Raw genomic sequence first — 20,240 nt, 5'->3', positions numbered from 1 at the left:
ACATCAAAGGCTGAAGTGAATGCTTGGAATGCAGCAACCCGAAGACAAACCACGGCACCAGAGAATGACCCCAGAGCCCCCAGCAGGAAGCAGCTCAACAGATCCTGGTGTGGTCCAAACCCTACCCCTCAAGAAGTCTCCTCGGCCCAACGGTAAGGAATGTACTGTGAAACTCGTCTCTGGGCCAGAGAGAGAGCACAGTGGGGAGGGCACTTCCTTTACGCAGCCGACCTGGTTTCCATCTCTAGCACCACCCTGAGTGGGCACCATCAGCACCAAGAAAGAGCTAGGTGGTCCAGGTGTGGCCCAAAACCAAAAAGAAAAAATAATGGAGCGCAAAACAATTTGAAAAGCCATTAATACTTCATCAAATAGTTCTTTTTTGAAACACAGCAATAAAGAAACAGCCGATCGAATATATACGTACAGTTCCCGAGAGAACATCATGGGGGCAACAGTTGAGAAGGTGACTCTTGCATACTCTGTCATCACTGAATTTGATTCGCTGACGTGTGGTGTCTCCTGTAATATAGGAAAGTTAATAACATTCAAGGTTAGACAACTAGAAAACACTTATTACTTAGAGCCCTACTACTACTAGATTTTATGTGTGGTTATACACACATATTTATAAATCAGCTCAGGAGGGATTAGTTTCTATAATGTCCTACAGAAAAAACTATTATAGACAACATGCAGCTGCAGTATTGTACTGCACATGTGACTCAGATAGTTCACGTGGGAAAGCAATCATTCTGTTAACATAGAGTACTTCAGGAAAGCATGGGATTTCAGAGCAGGAATGGACCTTACAGATTAGAGAGTCCAACTCCTTACTGCAGATGAGGAAACTGAGGCCCCAAGAGGTTAAGCAACTTGCAGCAGACCCACTAGGAAAGTTTTACTGGTTTTCAATGTTCTCTACTGGACACTAAGCATGGACTTTATGACTTACATTAAGGGAAAACATAAAAAATAAAAATAATCTTGCAAACATTGCATACACACTGCGAATCCCCACTGAACCCCAGAAGCCATTTCTTCCACTATTTTGTTCCAGTTGAAGTGTGTCCCCTTTGCTGTTGGGAGGAGTTAAGAGAGGGTAGAATAACGTGTTTAAGAGCGTACAAACCTGGAAGAAGTACTTACACACCAGTCAAACAAAGGCACATTGCCTAAATGAAAAGGTAACTTTAATGCCTCAAAGGTCCTGTACCTCCAAGTTTTATGGAGTCAGTCTGTGCTACATCATTGCCAAACAGGGTACATTTAAATTCACGCTTGATATAACACAACCCACCTCCTGAGCAACACAAGCTTCCCACTTGCTCACCAAATGTGCCTATCTACTCAAAACTTTAAAGGAGCTAAGGAAAAGAAACGTAACTAGCTCAAATAACAAAACAAAGATGTTAGTTACTATTTTTTTTTTTTGCTTTGGGAGAAAACAAAACAAAAACGGTTTTAAAGATATTTCCTATATAGAATGCTAAGAAATTTAAGTGTTTTATTTTAGCTTTAAATTGGCATTATCACTAAGAATGAAAACCTACTGGTGAATTACTGAGCAAGAACTGCTGGTACCAAAATAGACTGTAAATATTTCTGTACTTCACATGATGCCTGCATCATGCCAAAAACTCATTTAGGAAATGATTACACTGTTTTTCACGAGACCAACAAAAGGGTTACCCCCTCAAGGTTATCGTGGAAGACTTTTTCAATACTGTGGTTTGGGGGTGGTGGGGATGGTGGTGGTGTAAGAGATTTTGTTCAAAATTTTGTTTGGTCCTGGGAGGTGCCTCCAGTGGTGCTCAGAAGGCCCGATGGTTCAATGCAGGGGCCCCAGGAGGCGGTGCAGGGGACTAACCAGTGGCCAGCTGCACCCCCCCCATGCATTGGCCTCTGAAACCTCAAATTATTGTTAACTTTGTTAGAAAACTTAAGGCACATCCTAATTTGTGACTGGGATGTAAAAAAAAAATTGTTTGATTTAGGGGCAACCAACAATACTTGGGGGGCCAGGAATCAAACCTGGGGCTCCCACGTGCAAAGTATGCACTCCAGGCCTTGCTCTGCCCCAGAGCACATGGGGAAAAAAAAAGGGGGGGGGGACTGGTTGAGGGAAGAGAAGTTTCCATAATCTGGCAGTGTCCAGAAGCTACTGGCAGTGCAAAGGGGAAAGAACAGTGCTGCAAAGCCTACATAAAGCCTACATACATCCCAGTCCTTTGTTCTCCTCTCTGGGCCCATAATGCGTTAAGTAACAGAGTTAAAATGGTAGCATCAGAGCAGTTCAACAATAGGTTTTCAGGAAGATTGTCTAATTAGATTATTTTTATACTCTAATTTGGAATGATCATTTAGTATTCTCGCCTGCTACTATAGTAAATTATCTTGATGTCCTTGTCTTTTCTTTTTAAACACAACTGCTTTTGTTCCACATTCATTAACACATCTGAAAAGTTAGTGATAACTCACGGCTCGGCGAATGCGGGGCCTTTCTGACACTCCCTTGCAGACTGAAGTAGGCAGGCATAGATACATTGAACCTTTACAAATAAAACAAGGGGCCAGATTGTTCAGTTTGTATAGGATAGACTCTGCCAGCAATTTCAATACAGCATCTAGAAGTACATGTTGATTGTAAAGCTTCTTGTATATGAAAACAAAACAAAACAAAAAGTGAACAAAACTGGGGTATTTTGCTTTTCTATAATACTGACTTAACCAGTGTAACCCCAGGGAAGAACGATTACAGACAGTCCAGGCTACAGTGCCAGAAAGTGGCACTAGAAGCCAACTACAACCTAGAAACCAACCTCTTTTTACAAAGGTTTTATTTTAAAAGTAAATTTCATCAGGCTGTGAGGGGAAACATGGGCTCACCCTAGAATGATATACTATGATGAAGCTCATACCAGATTTGCGATGCCATATACATTAGAAGCTTTTTGCTCACTAATGGGCTAGGAGGAAAATTTTATTTGAATTGAGTCCAGTATATGCTAAGAAAACAAACACATACCATTTTAAAGAAGGAAAAAACAAAATCCCTCTCCAGATTTTGGAATCTCCCTGCTACAAGGACCTATACTTTTGGGTATGAAACAGCAATATCATATACAAGTTCTTTCAGACTAAGGGCTCAAGAATATTATAAGTTAGGTCTTAGAATCGAGACTTATGGTAAGTTTTACTAATAAAACACTATGACAAGACACTATTTTTTTTTTTGCTTTTTAGAAATCTAATATTAAATCTAGCATTAAGATTTATGTGCCTTAAAGACACAGCAATCAGATAAAATATGAATAATTCCTAACACAGTCACCAAACAGTGTCCACAAGCAGCTTTAAAAGAATCAGAATTCAAAAATCTGGGACCTGGGACTAGAGTCATAGCACAGCGGGTGGGGTGTTTGCCTTGCACACAGTCAACCCGGGTTCGATTCCCAGCATCCCATATGGTGCCCTAGCACTGCGAGGAGTAATTCCTGAGTGCAGAGCCAGGGGTAACCCCTGTGCATCACCAGGTGTGACCCAAAAAGAAAAAGAAAAAAAAAATTCCCCAAAATTTAACCCATGCCAACAAAAGGATCAGTCTTTATAAACTCTAAAAAGTTTTCTAATTCCTCACTGCAGAAAAATAAGAGTATGTACACATTCAATGAGCAGTAGATAACCATAGCACAATAATACAGCAATCAGTCTGCATATTAACCCCCAAATTTCAGACATACAAATAAGCTGAGAGAATCCAACAGCTAAGTACTGACTTACTAATATTTCAAAAGTGTTAATTAACTCTCATGGCCAACTTCATAACAATCTGGCATCACCATGTACTATTTAAATGGCATGGAAGTACAGTTTTGCTAAACCAATACTATAAAAATACTAATAATTCTGATTTCTGTCAGACATCTGGCCCAAACCTGTTCCGTCAAAGTAAGCTAAGCAGACCGATGACCATTTGAATTTAAGAAAATGGTGGTGGGGACAGGGACCTGTATAAACCAAATCTTCTTACAAAACAAGGAATTAATTTATATATTTAATAATGTCTTTGGGTTTTCTGGGCATATATTCATTAAAAACCCTAATTATGAAACAAAAAATTTGCTGTATTAGAATAACATTGGATACAAGACATAGAATCAGACCTAATGGAGATTAAAACAGGATATACATCAAGAGGCATACAAGGCAAGCTCTCAATGAAGCATTTTTCTAAATGATGCTTTCAATGAAAAAACATTTACAACAATAATACAAAGGAGCATGATGCCACTGCCAAATGGATGCTTCCAACAGCACGTTAGGAATTTCAGACCACAGTGTTAGCCAGCAAGGGCTGAGGGGTTAGAAAAGCACTCGTGCGTGGAGAAGCCATGACCTGAAGAAACAGAATCAAGAGGAAAGAAAGGGAGAAAGGGGGATATTCCAAACTGACAGTATCTTGGAGAAAGATTATCAAGGTAGAAAGTTTGGGAAACACAATGAGAATAACATTTGGCTTTTGGCAAATGGTTTCATGGTGGAAACAGCAAAGTTGGGACCAAAATATTATTTTTAAGTAGAATCTTGATTTCTTAAATAACTTTTTCTCATATTTTATTCTACCCAGATTTTTAGTGTGAAAAGGAGAAAAAAAAACCCTTTAAAAATAATATGACTAGGGCCAGAGCAGGTACAGCGGGTAGGGCTCTTGCCTGTCCCAACACCCTATATGGTTTCTAGGCACTGTCAGGAGTGATTTCTGAGCGCAGAACAGGAAGTAACCCCTTAAGAATTCCTGGGTGTGGCCCCCCCAAAACAAAAACAAGTCTCAAAAAAGAAATTAGTATTTGTATTAAAAAAAAAAAGTTTAGGGGCTGGAGCAATAGGACAGCAAGTAGGTCGTTTGCCTTGCACAGAGCCAACCTGGGTTCGATCCACCAACAAAACAAAAATGATTTGGTGTCGGGGTGACAGTGCAGCAGGCAGGGTGCTTGACTTGCACACCATAAACAGAGGTTTGACTCCCAGCATCCCATATGGACCCCAGAGTCCACCTGGAGTGACCCCTGAGGGCGGAGCCAGGAGAAAGCCCTGAGCATTGCTGGGTATGGTCCAAAAACAGAAACAAAAAAAGACTAACAAAAATAGATGTTCTACAGTCAAACCATTTTTATCCCTCCATCCCATAACTTCCACAATAACAGGGTTTTGTATACAACTAAAATGACAAGATTTTAGAAATTAGAAATGCTCTCGATTTGCTTGAGTGGGCACCAGTAACATTTCCATTGTAAGGCTTGTTGTTACTGTTTTTGGCATATGGAATATGCCATGAGGAGCTTGCTAGGTGCTGCCGTGCAGGCGAGATACTCTTGGTAGCTTGCCGGGCTCTCCAAGGGGCGGAGGAATCGAACCCATGTCGGCCGAGTGCAAGTCAAACACCCTACCTGCTGTGGTACAGGTATATAAAATAAAAACTGGAATATACATTAGTCAATGTGCAGAACCTCAGTTTACCCAAATCATCAGTTTTACTTGGGAAGAATACATGAGGCTACTCTATAAAAGGCGGCTTCTGGTCAAACTGTACTCTAAGTACTACTAGTCTCAAAGTTCCCTTCAATCAATTGGGAGGATACAGGAAACCCCTCTAATTCCCAACACTGCTGTTTCATGGGCCTCTTCTGAAACTGAGTCAGACTTAAATTGTAGGAACAATACTTTAAAATCTTAGCCAAGATGCTATCTGCTATCATTTAACATGGTTCATGCTCTTTTCCCAACATCCACCCCCCCACCCCTCCAGTACCACCCACCTCCTCCTTCCCATACAAACAATATATCAAATCAATTTTTCATAGATTTAGGTGCTATTTTAAAAACATCAAAATTTTACTTTACCCATTCTCTCCGATGCTCCCTGTATTTTTTTAAGCTGTGAGTGGATGACCATGCTATGTGATCAACAACTGCGAAGGCTAAGCAAAAGTGAACTGAGTTTAGTATTTCAAAAGAACCTTGAAATTTGTAATATTTGACATATATAAAATGATGTGCAGAATCCTTATCTCTACTGCATATTACCAGGCATTAATAGCAAGCAATTTATAAAAACTAATTAGTTATTTCCTTTGTACAGAAATAGAGCTTGACTTAGGAAAGACAGGAGAAAATTAAACCACATACAAAGCGAATGGAAGCATCCTCTAGTCTACACATGGGGCCATAGAAGGGTTTGGCTCCCACCTTTCAATTAAACCACCAAATTCCTCCTCCCCGATACACCTGCTAGGACACCAGGCACTGCTGGGCCAGGGCAGGCACAACCTCCCTGAAGGAAAATCGCAACGCTGAATGAAAAGAGCCAGAACTAGAAAGACAGACATAAGTGTGAAGTTTAAGATTCCCACTGCCCCATCTCCCTGAACACTCAAACTCAAGGGGATTCCATCCTCATGACCATTCCTGACAACAGATACTGTCCACGTAATCCTTTGGTGGATTAACCAGGGACCCCTGGACAGTGGCTAGGCTAGGACAGGGGAGGAAAGACCCTTCAGAAAGACCAAATAAACCTTTATGTCTTCCTGCGGAAAGCAAGGCAAAGAGGACACTGCTGCAGTGACTATTATACTGAAGAACCAGCCATTATTTTTACCATTTCCTCAAAATTTCTCATCAACTCTACTACCTTGCTTTTAAAATTCAGCCTCGGGGTCAGAGAGATAGTACAGCTGGTAAGGTGCTCCCTTGGCAAGCGACAGACCTGGGTCTGATCCCTGAGCACAGAGCCAGGAGTAAGCCCTGAGCATCTGAGTGACCCCAAAACTAAAAACTAAATAAAAATACACAAAATTCAGTCTAACGCTTACTTAAGCAATTCCTGTAATTAACATTAAAAAAAAAAAGACCCTTGTTTATTTTTGGATACACCCAAAAATTCCTCCTGGTGTTCAGGGAACCTATGGGATGCCAGGGATTGAACCTGCGTTGACTGTGAGCAAGGCAAGTACCCTACCCACTGTATTATCTCTTCTGACCCCAAAAACACCCAACTCTCATTACTCCACTCCCCCTTGTGGTAAATACATTGCTTAATGTACTTATTAGGTATACAGTTCCTAGAAATTCCTTTTGAAAAAACTGGCCATGTTTGTTTTATGGGTGGGGGGGCAGGCAACACCCATCAGTGCTCATTCTGGCTCTGCAGTGAGCCCTGGAGGTGCTTAGGGAACCACAAAAGGTGCTAGAGACAGAACCAGGGTCAGCTGTATACAACAACTTAACCCCTATATTATGTCCCTGGCCACCACCATGTTTTAACAGAAGGACTATAGATGGTTGTAAACTTGTTTTGGCCAAAGTTGGCAGTGCTTGGGGGCTACTACCAACTTGGTGACTGACAGGGTGCAGGGGTCAATCTGTGCAGAATGGGGAGGGGTGTGTGTGTGAGGGGGGCAGAATTTCAACTCAGGCCTCTTGGATGCACTGCACCCACAGCAGTCCAGCAATTACTCTGGACCATGCTTTGGAAATAGTTAACAAGTCAAACTTTTAGGAAACACATTATTAGTATGGAAAATGAAGAGTAGCTAAAGACTGCAATGCAGACAACCAATTACAATTCTAACGCTTCCAGATGTCTTATGTCTTTTTTAAAACCTATAAAATAATTACAAGAGTAGCAGCTTTCCTTTCCCCAGAAAATGCTAATAAGTTCAATCTATAATATATAGAAAGGCTTATTCCTCTTAGCCTTTCATATAGTCATAGAGATGCATAGTAACAACTAGTTACTAATACCTTCACCACCATAATCTCCGCACAAGTCCAACATTTTAAAAATCAAATGTTAACTATGGAAATTTCCAGAACAAGGTCATTCTTGCTGGATAGGACCAAAGAGTTATGATTCTAAAAAAATATTTATTTTTTGGGTCACACCCGGCGATGCTCAGGGGTTACTCCTGGCTCTGCACTCAGGAATTACTCCTGGCGGTGCTCAGGGGACCATATGGGATGCTGGTAATTGAAGCGGGGTCAGCCACATGCAAGGCAAATGCCCTACCTGCTGTGCTATCGCTCCAGCCCCATGATTCTAAAATATTTTTCTAAATTTCATTAGCCTACTTTTCTATAAGAATCAATGTTGGGGCCAGTGCAGCATATAAGGCACTTGCTTTGTATGCAGTCAACACCGGTTCAATCCTGGGCATCCAGGAGTGATTCCTGAGTGCAGAGCCAGAAGTAGCCCCTGGGCACCTCAGGGTGGTAACCAAAAACCAAAATAAAATTTCATGGGATGAGATTTTTGAAACCTGGTAAGAGGAGAAAAACCTTCAAGCTTCAGAGCTAGCAGAATTGTGATAGAACTGGAAAAAAAAAAAAACAACAACAAACAAACCCACAACTAAATAGCTAGTCTCAAATTTCTATTCTACCCCTGGCCTCAATCCCATTTTCTCTCATTATACATATACCAGGAAATGTGTCAACATATTTTAGCTGGGTTCGATCCTCATCATCTCAAATGGTACCCTAAGCACTGCCAGGAGTAAGTACTGAGCATCTCTGGATGTGGTGCCCAAAATCAAACAAAAATCAGTTATTAAAAAGTACTGCCCGTTGGGGCCAGAGAGATAGTACAGCTGTGGCTGACCAGGGTTCAATGATCGCTGATGTCCCACATGGTCCCTGGAGCACCACAAGTAGTGACTCCTGAGAGCAGAGCCAGGAGCAATCCCTGAGCATTGTCAGGTATAGCCCCAAAGTGAAACAAACAAAAAAAACAAAACCTGCAGCCCACTAAATTTTCTATTTTGATACTTACTTGCAGAACTATAATTCTGACACAGTAATTCTGGTACTCTGGATTATCTGGTGCCTTTTATCATCTAGAAAACTACACACAAAATTAGAAGTAACAAAATCTATTCTGCTATGAAAGGAACCACAGAAAAAGTGATTGGTTTATCTATTAAAAAGACAAGTCCTCACTTGTTAGTGAAAGGTATAAGACCCAAGCAGCATCTCCCAAACCTAAAACCTACGAAAGAAATAACAAGGAAGAGAAATGAGAATTATCACAGGAAAGAGGATACAGACAACTCAACGATCAAGGAAGTTCAAAGAGAAATTACCGTGAAGGAGACCAAGGCTTGCTCTGAAGACCACAGCGGACCACTGTGGGGCACCGAACACACCAGTCCCAAGGAAGCACTGAGACTGGTGATGAACGGAAGAATTTCATCTGGAATGTTCATTTTTTTTTAAGGGAAAGAAATTTGTTTATCCTTATATATTTTGATTGTCCTTTGTATTTAAATGTTTCTCAAAATTAAAAAACTACAATCAAAAGCAAATTGAAAAAAAAAAGTCAAATTTATGACTTGGAAATACACTCATGTGGCTGGAGACCGGGGGAAACAGCACAGCGGAGAAGGCGCTTACCTTGCACAAGGCCAACCCCATAACGCCTATGGTCCCCATGGTCCCGAGCACAGCCAGGAGAGGCCCCACAGCCGAAACAGAGATAAAATGTGGGAGAGAATAATGGGAACTCCTAGTAAACCTGGAGCACCCCACTCCCTGAGAAATAAAGGTGAAAATCTTTGCCCAGACAGTCCCCTCAAGGAATTCTGCTCCTGTACTTGCTACTTTGTTGCAGGTGAAAAACAACAGAAACAATCTTAAAGAGGGAAAAGAAAGGGAAAGTGAAAAAAGGAATGGGAGGGGGGAGGGGAGGGGAGGGGAGGAGAGGGGAGGGGAGAGGAGAGGAACCCAGTAGCCTGGGGGCTAGTCAGCAGGGTTCTGCCCTCTACCCTGGGGCAGGAGTGATAGTGAATTGCTGTCCCCTCTGCAGAATGAGGCCATTCATGCAAATAGCCCTTGGCTGACAAAACTGGTCCCCAGCCCTGCCTGAGCTAGGTGGAAGCAAGCCTGGCCTTGCATGTATGAAGCCCCAGGTGGGAAGCAGACCACTCTAAGGCACAGCAGCCAGAAATACACAGAACTCAGTATCTAGGGCCGTACTCCCTCTAAAGCATTACCCCGAAATTTCTCTGAACGTGTGGTCCAGAACCGAGGGAAACAAACAGCTTTCCTAGCAAGCCTGCTGCGGGCCTTGCAGAGTCACAGGCACTGCCCTCCAGTTTCCAGGGCAGGTTCTGGCACCCCACACGGGGCACCCTTTGGAGAAAGCTCCTCCAGGGCTTCAGGGAGACGCCCCGAGGTCTCCATCTCACAGGTTTGCATTTCTGGCCGGCTTCGCTTTAGAGCGTTGGTATGGAAGTCCCATGAGCTTCCCTTGCATGTGGGTGGCTAGAACAACACTTTGGCTGGTTTTATTTGGAGGGGCTCTTAAACAGGACCCCGTGATGCTAGGATAGAAATTCAGGCCTTCATAGCTCAGGCATGAGCTCTAGAACTTGAACTTGTCTTCCTGGCTGCAAGCGATAACAGTTTTGCCCAAACTATGGAATTTGTAGAGAATATTTCTACAAAATACATTACATGATTTTACCAACACTTTTTTTTGGGGGGGAGGAGGTGGGGCTGGTTTTTGGCGATACTCAAGGGTTACTCCTGGCAATGCTCTGGGGACCATATGGGGTGCCAGGGGTTGTACCCAGATCTGCTCTGTGCAAAACAAGCACCCTACTCGCTTTACTGTTGTTCTGGCCCTACAAACATTTCTTAAGTACCACCCAATTATTTAGTGATGATTATTTATCACAACTATTTATCACAAGGTAAAAGATTTTATTTGGTATTAAGAATGTATTTAATACATTTAACAAGTTCTAATTTTCAGGGTCTTATTTTGGGGGAATATATATATTCTAAATATATATACTAGTGGAAGGGCAGTACCCTATCTGCTATACCATCCCTCCCTCCATCCCAACAAGTTATTTTTTCTAATATAAAATTTTATTTTTAAATTAAGGAGTTGGAGTGATAGTATAGCGGGTATGGGCTTGCTTTGCATGTGGCCAAGCCAGCTTCGATCACCCACAGTCCACATGGTCCCGCAAGCCTGTCAGAAGTGACCCTTGAGAACTGCTGGTATGACCTCTTTCAACCCGTCCCCCCAAAAAATTAAAAAATAAAATTAAATATGACTGTAGAGATAATCATGTGTCTTGTATGAGGCCGATCTAGGTTCAATCCTTGGCAACACAGCTGGCTCTGATCCCTGCCAGGAGTGATCCCTGAGCAAAGCTGAGTATGATGTATGACCTCCAAAAAATTAAGTTGCATATATGTGGGGAGGGGCCAGGATTGGGGCGGGAGCAACAGTACAGAGGGTAGGGTATTTATTTGCCTTACGCCGTGGTGAGCCCAGGTTCAATCCCTGGAACCCCATAGTGCTTGGTCACCCAAGCCCACTAGGAGAGATCCCTGAGCAAAGAGCCAGGAATAAGTACTGAGCAACACTGGGTGTGACCCCAAAACAAAAACAAAGAAAGGAAGAGAAAGAAAAGCAAAGCAATTTACCATACTTTCAGGAGACATGACAAAAGACTTACAAGGGCAGCTGGTTAAATTCTTTTCAGTTGCATCAGAATCACAGGTAAACATCATTGTACAGGGTTCACAACTAAATTAGAACATATGGGTCAATTACCTAGTGAATTTTTTACAAAAAACAAAAAAAGCTTGTAAGATTCCTTTCTCTAGTACATGTTAAATGGCAAAATAAGATGCTTATTCAATTGACTGTTACTTACGGTTTTTTCATAAAAACATTCAGCTCAAAAGAAACACTATAAGCAACTGCATTTTTTACAAACTACTTGTTTCCATCTTCAGTAATCTTACAAATTGATGAACTGATTATGGTCTACCTTCCAATTTCTACCCTAAAGACCATTAGTGCTTGACACCATAAATAAAATAGAAACACATTTCTGAAGGTCCTAAATCCTTAAGATTCCTATCAGGAACTTGCCCTTCTCTCTACACTCCAATAAAATGTTCTCAGGTTCTTCCTTGTAACATACAGGCTCTTACTAAACAGACTGAGTAGAACAGGTTACCTTAGGATTCAGGTTAAGTACCTTTCCAGAATTCCATTCAAAGGTATCTCTGCTCCTGCATCTGGTTTTCCCCACGTAACTGACCCCAGTTTTAAGCCACCTGTCTACCTTTGCAACACTGTGGGCCTGCATGCACCCATAACGATTGATTTCAAGGGGCCGGAGAGATAGTACAGTGGTTAGGGTGCCTACCTTGCATGTGGCTGACTCAGCAGACTTTGGTTCCGTCCCTGGCATCCCCTACGCCCGAGAAGCATCGCCAGGAATAACCCCTGAGCACTGCTAGGCGTGGCCCCTACACAAAACAACGCTACCAAAACAATTACTTTAAGTTTTGATGAATGCTAATATTGAACTTTCACTTTCCATAACTAACCCTCAGACATGACACCTACTTGCCCATTTTAAGCATCTATCTTGCTACCCATATTAAGCATCTATCTTGCTTCCATTCATCTTTATGACATCTAACTCAAATCAAATCAGGTATGTGCCGCTTGTAAAGCTTATGAATACGGACAAAATACTTTTTTCTTTGGTTTCAGTATATTCCAGAAGCACATTTCTTTGAAGCGAGTGAATCACTGTAGAGAATATAAGGACAAGAAAGGACATAGAGTCTTATGACTGTGTTCTGGGATAGTATGTAGAGAGAAATAACTGATTCAGGGCCAGAGAGATAATACAGCAGGTAGGACCCTTGCCTTGTATGCTGGGTTCTATCCTTAGCATCCCACAGGGTTCCCTGAGCCCACCAGGAGTGATCCTTGAGTGCAGAAACAGAACCCTGAGCACCACTGGGTGTGTCTCTCCCCCCACAAAAAAAAGTAACTGGTTCAGAGTTCAAAATGCAAATTACCAGGGCTGGAGCAGTAAGACAGCACAGCGGGTAGGGCATTTGCCTTGCACATGGCAGACCCAGGATCGATTCCCAGCACCCCATATGGTCCCCTGAGCACCGCCAGGAGTAATTCCTGAGTGAAAAGCCAGGAGTAACCCCTGAGCATCTCAGGGTATAACCCAAAAAGCCAAAAAAAAAAAAAAAAAAAAAAAAGCAAAATACCATAAATTTCTAGCATTCACTATGTGGCTATTAAAATATATTTTTACTGGGGGCTGGAGCGATAGCATAGCGGGTAGGGCGTTTGCCTTGCACGCGGCCGACCAGGGTTCGATTCCCAGCATCCCATATGATCCCCCAAGCACTGCCAGGAGTAATTTTTGAGTGCATGAGCCAGGAGTAACCCCTGTGCATTGTTGGGTGTGACCCAGAAAGAAAAAAAAAAATATATATATATATATTTATTTACTAAAAGTGGTTTATAGGCGTAGACCTCTGATATTTACTAAAATTACTTAATATTATGATTGCTAAAATTTCTTAAGAATGTAGACGCTGGGGCTGGAGCAACAGCACGGCAGGTAGGGCATTTGCCTTGCACGTGGCTGACCTGGGTTCAATTCCCGGCATCCCCTATGGTCCCCTGAGCACTGCCAGGAGTAATTCCTGAGTGCAAAGCCAGGAATAACCCCTGTGCATCGCCAGGTGAGACCCAAAAAGGGGAAGAAGAAAAAAAAAAGGAGATGATCTGGAGTAAGATACACCTATTACTTCAAAAATGTGTACTTGGGGCCAGTGATAGGACAATAGGTAGGGTGTCTGCCTTGTACGAAGCCGACCAGGGTTCAATCCCGGCATCCCATATGGTCCCCTGAGGACCACCAGGAGTAATTCCTGAGTGCAAGACCAGAAATATTGACCTGAGCCATCATCAGGTCTAACCCAAAAAGCAAAAAGAAACAACAAAACCCCCACAAGACAGTATGCTTGCACTTAAAGGCTATGCCTCCTTCACTTAAAAATGAACAATCCAACTGAAATAGAATGGTTTACAACTGATCAATGAATAACTTATTCATGAGAAAAGTAAAAGAAAATGCTCTCAATGTATAAGAGGGAACAAATTAAAGATGATTTTATGAAGAGGAGAGTCTACTGAAGAAAACACTACCCACATCTCTGATTCACTCATTTATTTTCCAAAAAGGCAGGAATGCCAGACAGTCTCTAGAGATTCAATAATTATGTTATCATCAAACATCATTACAAACCAGTAAGTGATTTTCTGGACTGTATTTTCCTGCAAAACTCCTGTGAAACTCTAGGATGAGTAGCCTTTCAACCTTATAGCTCATATTTTAACAACAATATAATTAGAAGAAAAAAGATTTGATTATTATGAATGCGCACTTCTGAGTATGTCATTAGAGCTAGAATTATCTAAAAATCTTAACTTGACCAAAATAGTTTCTAACAATAACCATCACCTAATGATGGTCTAAAATTCATTTCTATATTCTATTAGTCTCCTACTTGTTTTTGAAAACTGGCCATTCTGGGCCTGGTTAAACCTTCTGGAGATAGTTTTTGCTCCTAATAAAAGGGAAAACTTCCATAATTTATAAACTTAGGATGTAAATCTAAATTCACAGCTTTCATTTTCATTCCCACCCCAGATTACTCCAACCGTCAGGTAGGTAACTCTCAAAATTGCTACTTCAACTTTCCCGTGTTCCTCCTTTCTTCCAAATGGAATGGTTCAGAGAAACTGAATTATCCCTCTTCCCTCTACTAATGTTGTAATCTACCTTAACCTCACAGGTCCTTCCTTAAAAAAGAAAAAAAAAAAAAGAAAGAAAAGAAAAACTTAAAAAATATTCTTATTTTTAAACATTATTTAGCACAACAGATTATTTGGGTTCCCATTAAACAAAGTACAGATTTAACTTGAGGCAAAAAAGGTTAGGTGACTTACCCAAGGTCACAATTAGAGGTGCAGCTGGGGCTAGAACCCAGGTCTCCTGAGTCTCAGCCCAGTGCTCTTTCCTTAGCCCATGATGCCTTATCAGAAAGATCCAAATACAGTCAGACCCCCAGTTACATGGGTATGAGTTACACTGATTCACATATACAAACTTTATATAGTGTGACCAATGTTTCAACTCACGCGGTACCCTGCTTCCATTTATGCAGTATGCCAGGCATCGGCACGATTTTCAGTGGCACACAGGCGGTTGCCACCACCAGGGCCCTAGGCAAAATTGCAAAGAAGGCAAAGTTTGTCTTTGGCCCTCCCACCTCCCGGCGACATTCCTCTCCCACCTCCTGCTCAGCCCCTGCCCCACCCCCCAGCACCGGCATGCTGCCCTCTGGTTTTGGAAGACCCCAATCCCACCACTCACCCAGGACTGGCCTATCCTTCTCAAGTGCCCAGCGACTCCAAATAACCTTTCCATTTCCCTGTCACTACAACTCCAATTCCTAAGGATTTTGGTTAAGTTTAAGTAATCTATGTGATTTTTTTTTTAAAAGAGAGAAAGAAAGAGAGGTGAGTCTCCAAGGAGTTTAGAGGGGAACTTATTTAAATGTCTGAGTTTAGGAAAGGGGGTGTTGAAAGTAAGTTTTATCTGGGGGTGGAGAGAAGCAAGGCTTTTCCAGTGCCCTGGTCTCCTGACACTTCAGACTCCCCAACAAAGAGGACACTAAGAGTTGAGTGCCACAGTCCAGGAAGACACTGCTTTTCAGTTAAAAAGTCTCCGTAATTAAAAAATTAAATGGGCCAGAGTGGCCCTTAATACCCTCCTACCTACCTTTTCCACCTCTCTCCCACCTCCTGGATCCCCATTTCCAGTTCTTAGTGCCAAGACACCCAAGAGCACTCCCTGTAAGCTGTTCCTGGGTCCGATACAGAGTCCCATTATACAGTTTCAAATTACTTGATGTTTGCTATTCGGGAACATAGCCATGCTCCCCTATCCCTGGATAAGTTGACTGTACAGTAAACGAGAACAATCCTGAATCATAAAATGAAATATGTAAACTCATTAACTAACTGTTAAGGAAAAGAATGTTCTAAGTCTTGTATTAGAACAAGAAAAACCCTATTTGGGTATTTCAGGTAAAAAAAAAAGCCCAAAAAATAACAACAACAACAACAAAAAAACCCATTTCTTTTCCTTGAATGTAGTATGTTCCTTCAGGCCCAACACAGCAGAGAAAATCCATTCATTTCAACTAATTATCATGGACTTACAAACATGAGTTCATCAGAATTCTCTTAGAGGCAAAAAATCCAGTAACAGACACATAAAAATATAAACTTACTTATATTCAAAGCAGAGTGGATTTTAAGAAATCCAATTTCTGCTGACTACTACACACATGGCAATACATCTATGCACACACACATATTTGTCTGCATTTAAATTTAGTTTTGTTTGAAAATTTATTAAGTGAATGAACAGTAGTTACCTTTGAGCAAACTACCCTCCCAGTAAAACGAAAAACTTTAATCCATGAAGAAGATATCAAAAAAATGGTATTCACCTAGAACCAAGGATCTAGATGACTCATGTAAAAATCTTCAATGATTACAAAAATTATTCTGTCTACTAAAATCCTGGATTAAGCCTTTCCCAAAGCCATCTTCATATTGGAAAAGGTGCAATGTTAATACATTCTGAAGTTATGAAACAAACATTCTAATCTAAAGATGGGAAATGGTACAGGTAAAAGTATCTCCGGTGGTATTTTTCAGTTTCAAGGGTTTATTACATAAATTCATTTCTTTCTCAATCTTCCCCTTTCTATACAACCAAATACGTGTACCATCTATACCTATTTGTCTAGATAGCCTACGAGGGAAAACTCCCATTGTGGGTTTTTATTAAAACTGAACTGTGAACACTGAAAAAGACATTCTACTCAATGTGTTGCCAAAAATAGTTTAATCCAATCATTTTTTAAAAACCACACACACATTTTGCTGCGAAGGACTCAAAGGGTAACTCAAAAAAGGTGATTGGTCAAGGAAAAAAAAAGCATTTCTCTAACAACTAGGAAACTATCTGCCTAAACTAGGAACAAATGAAAAAGAGGGAGGGATTTTGCCGAGTGTTTCAATGTCCTCAACTAGGCCTTTCCTCCGTATCAGCACGGGTTCAAGCCGAATCCATAAACAATAACTAGTTGGTTACCATCACAAAAAAATTTTTAAAAAACCCAAATGTTTCACTTTCTTTAGAAATTCTCCACGACAAAAACCTTATCCGGCAGCAAGGCCTTTTTTTCTATACCCATTCTAACCTAAATGCCCCTAAGGATCGTTATGTTCCCCTCCACCCTACTCCACTGGGCACCAGAATTTCCAAAATGGTTCTCTCCGGGGCACATGCAAGAGTTGTCAATATTTACTGAACAAAAGCCTCTATTATTAAATTGTCTCACAAAATGGAGGTCTGTCGGAGGAGGGGGGGGAAGGAAAAAAAAAAAGAGAAGAAAGAGACAGGCCATAACATTTCTCTTTTCACAAAATGGGGCCAAACACACCCACTTGCAGAAGCCGCGGTCGGGGTCAGACTCTGCAGGGCGGCCGCGGTGCCGTGGGGTGGGGGCGCCGCTCGGGGTCTGGGCCCCGGGGCAGGGCTCCCCCGCGACCCGACACCGGGGGCACGGTGGCCGGCGCGTCGCTGGCCGCCCGCGAGGGCGGTGGGGAGGGAGCGTTCCCGAGGCCGGGGGGGCGAGGGGGTGCTGGGGACGGAGTCGGGGGCGCCAGGGCACCCAGCAGGCGACCACTCGGGCCGGCCCGGCCGCGCAGGCTGCCCGGGTCCCGGCCAAGTCAACAGAGGCGGCTCAAACTCTCCCCTCCGCCTCCGGGCCCCGCCTGACCCCATTGGCAGCCGTTCCCGCCAATCCGCGCCGTCACCGCCCCCCGCGGCCGGCCTGCCCGCGCCTGATTGGCCGGGCCGGGCGCCGGGACCTCGTGTTACCAATCTGGGAGCCCCTTCCTCAGCCACACGCGCGAGCCCAGGTGCGCCCGCGGAGCCCCGGCCCCGCGCCGTCGCCCGTCCCCTCCCCCACCCCCAGGGCACCGGCGGAGACTTACCGTCCCGGGAGGTGCCCATCAGCTGGTCCAGCATGGCGCGCATCTGGGCCTGCGCCGACATGGCGGCGGCGTAGCGGGCGGGCGGGGGCTGGGCGCGGAGCAGGCCCTTTTGGGCGGGGGGCAAGCAGGGGGTGGGGTGGGGGAGGTGAGACGCTGCCTCGGTGGCGGTGGTGACGGCGGCGGTGGTGGTGGTGGTGGTAGTGGCGGTGGTGGCCGCTGGCGCCCCGCCGCCTCGAGGCGTGAGGAAAGGGAGCCCGAGGGACTGAGGGGTTGCAGGCGTGTCCGCGCGGCGCTTCTCCCGACGACGCGGACGTGGAAGACGGCCGCCCTCGGCCCCGCGCTCTCCGTCCGGGTTCCTGGGACACGAGCCGCACGGGCGCAGCCAGCGCTCGCCGCCAACACCGCCACCCGCCACAAGCCGTCAGCCCCCCCCCGGCCCGCTCTGACGCCGCTCGCCGCCGCCGCCGTCGCCGCCGCCACGCGAGCGCGCACGCTCCTGGCGCCGCCGCGTTTCCCGCGGGGGCTCCACCAACCGGCGGCCAACTGTAGGGCCTGGGCCCGCCCCGCCCGCCCGCGCGGGGCCCGCCCTAACGGCTCTCGGGCGCGTGCACGCGCGCGGCGCCCGCCCCTGCGCCGCAGGTCTCGCGAGATCCCGCCGCCGCCCGCCCCGCCCCCACCGCGACCCTCGGGCCGGAGCTGCCCGCGGCGCCCGGCCGGGGAAGCCCGAGGCCGGAAGTGGGGCCCCAGCTCGGGCTCCGGGGAGGTGAGCGGGCTCCGCACGGAGACGCGCTGACCGTTAAACCCCTTCTCCGGGACCCACCCAGACCAGTAGCCCGTGCGGACAGCTGACCCTTGGGGGCCGTGTGCCCACCGTCACCCCCACCCCAGAGTGCGGGCGGTCATGTTGGGGAGATGCGACCACCCCCACCCTGCCCACCTCCACCTCCGACACACAGCACACGCGCGGGGCACCTCGACGGCCCCGGGGCGAGGGGGGGTGGAGGAGAATAGGCGGGAGCTGCGGCCTCCGTGGGCAGCTGAGGCTCGGACGCGGGGACCTGCGAGGGGAAACGGGCTGGGCTCGGAGATAATTGCTCGCCTGCCTTGAAAGCGCAATTGGAAGAATAAGATAGCCTTTGCGGTGCTTGGCATCCCCGAGGGGAAAGACGGCCCGGGGGTCTGCAGCTTGCTGGGGTCCGCAGTGGGGAGGGGTCGGGGGGATGGATGGAAATGGAGGTGACAGGGGCGTGGGCTTTTTGGTGTTCGTGGGAGTCTGTGCTGTATCGTCATTCATAAATTTGGATACAGTTAGAACCGAGTTACTTTTATAAACCTAAGGTTTTTTTTTTTCTTTTTTAATCACGTAGAGAGCAGAGGACTTCAAAGAATGTGCAGAACAGAGGGGCTGGAGAGATAGTACAGGGGTCAGGCCTTGCGCCTTGTACACCTGACCTGGATACAGTCCCCAGCACTACCCCTACCCAGCACCGCCAGAAGTGATGCCAGAGCTCAGCTAGAAGTAAGCCCTGACCACTGCCAGGTGTGCCCCCCGCCCCCAAACAAACCTAAAAACAAAAATGCAGAGCCAGAATGACTTACGTGCTGAGGAAAACGTGTTCACAGAGGGAAAGGAAGAGGAGAAAGAATGGGTAAGAGGGTTCGTTTTTATGGCGGAGGATGGCACAAAAACAGTGGTGGCGGGGCCACAGCGTGGTAGTACATTTTTGGAGGGATAAAGTTGTATTCTCGCAATGTATCATAAATCAAGGATAAATCAATAAAATTTTGTTTAAAAAATTTAAACCCGTTCAGGACAGAAGAGATAATACAGCAGGTGAGGCACTTGCCATGCACACAGCTGACCTCGGTTCAGTCCCCAGCACCACATATGGAGCCCCAAGCATTGTCAGAGTCAGCCCTAAGCATGCCCATGTGTGGCCCAAAAAGAAACAACAACAAAAAAACACTTAAGTCCTCAAGATGAAATACAGGTATTTCTAGATACTGTGAAAAGCAGTAGCACTATAGTCCCGTTGTTCATCGATTTGCTCGAGCGGGCACCAGTAACATCTCCATTGTGAGACTTGTTACTGTTTTTGGCATATTGAATATGCCACGGGTAGCTTGCCAGGCTTTGCCATCCAGGCGAGATACAGAAACTGAACTACTGTAAGTCTAGGGTGATAGTGTAGCTGGTAGGACGCTTGCCTTTCTCGCAGTCAAAACGGGTTTGATCTCTGGCATCCCATAT

General features: G+C 44.8%; 1 protein-coding gene across 10 annotated transcripts in view; it reads right to left on the bottom strand.

The window, feature by feature from the left end:
* Positions 1-18,486, bottom strand: part of LUC7L2 (LUC7 like 2, pre-mRNA splicing factor) — a 59,042-nt gene extending 40,556 nt beyond the window's left edge. For 2 of the 10 annotated variants that reach the window (XM_055124168.1, XM_055124166.1), the window contains exons 1-2: positions 15,053-15,136; positions 428-522 (exon numbers count right to left, since the gene is read on the bottom strand). Coding sequence is in view for 6 of the 10 variants with exons in the window: in XM_055124163.1 (XP_054980138.1) it covers positions 428-522; positions 1,009-1,079; positions 2,482-2,552; positions 5,905-5,981; positions 14,861-14,946; positions 15,053-15,090 (438 nt within the window). In the remaining 4 variants the exon portion in view is untranslated. Of the gene's footprint in view, positions 1-427; positions 523-1,004; positions 2,405-2,481; positions 2,553-5,904; positions 5,982-14,860; positions 14,947-15,052; positions 15,137-17,989 lie in introns of those variants that run through there. The other 8 variants (XM_055124163.1, XM_055124164.1, XM_055124165.1 and 5 more) reach the window with 8 other exon arrangements.
* Positions 18,487-20,240: the final 1,754 nt, after the last annotated feature.

The sequence above is a fragment of the Sorex araneus genome, chromosome 1 (genome assembly GCF_027595985.1).
Source record: "Sorex araneus isolate mSorAra2 chromosome 1, mSorAra2.pri, whole genome shotgun sequence".
Taxonomy (NCBI): Eukaryota; Metazoa; Chordata; class Mammalia; order Eulipotyphla; family Soricidae; genus Sorex; species Sorex araneus.
Note: the sequence above shows the minus strand (reverse complement) of the source record. Positions and strands in the feature narration are given on the sequence as shown.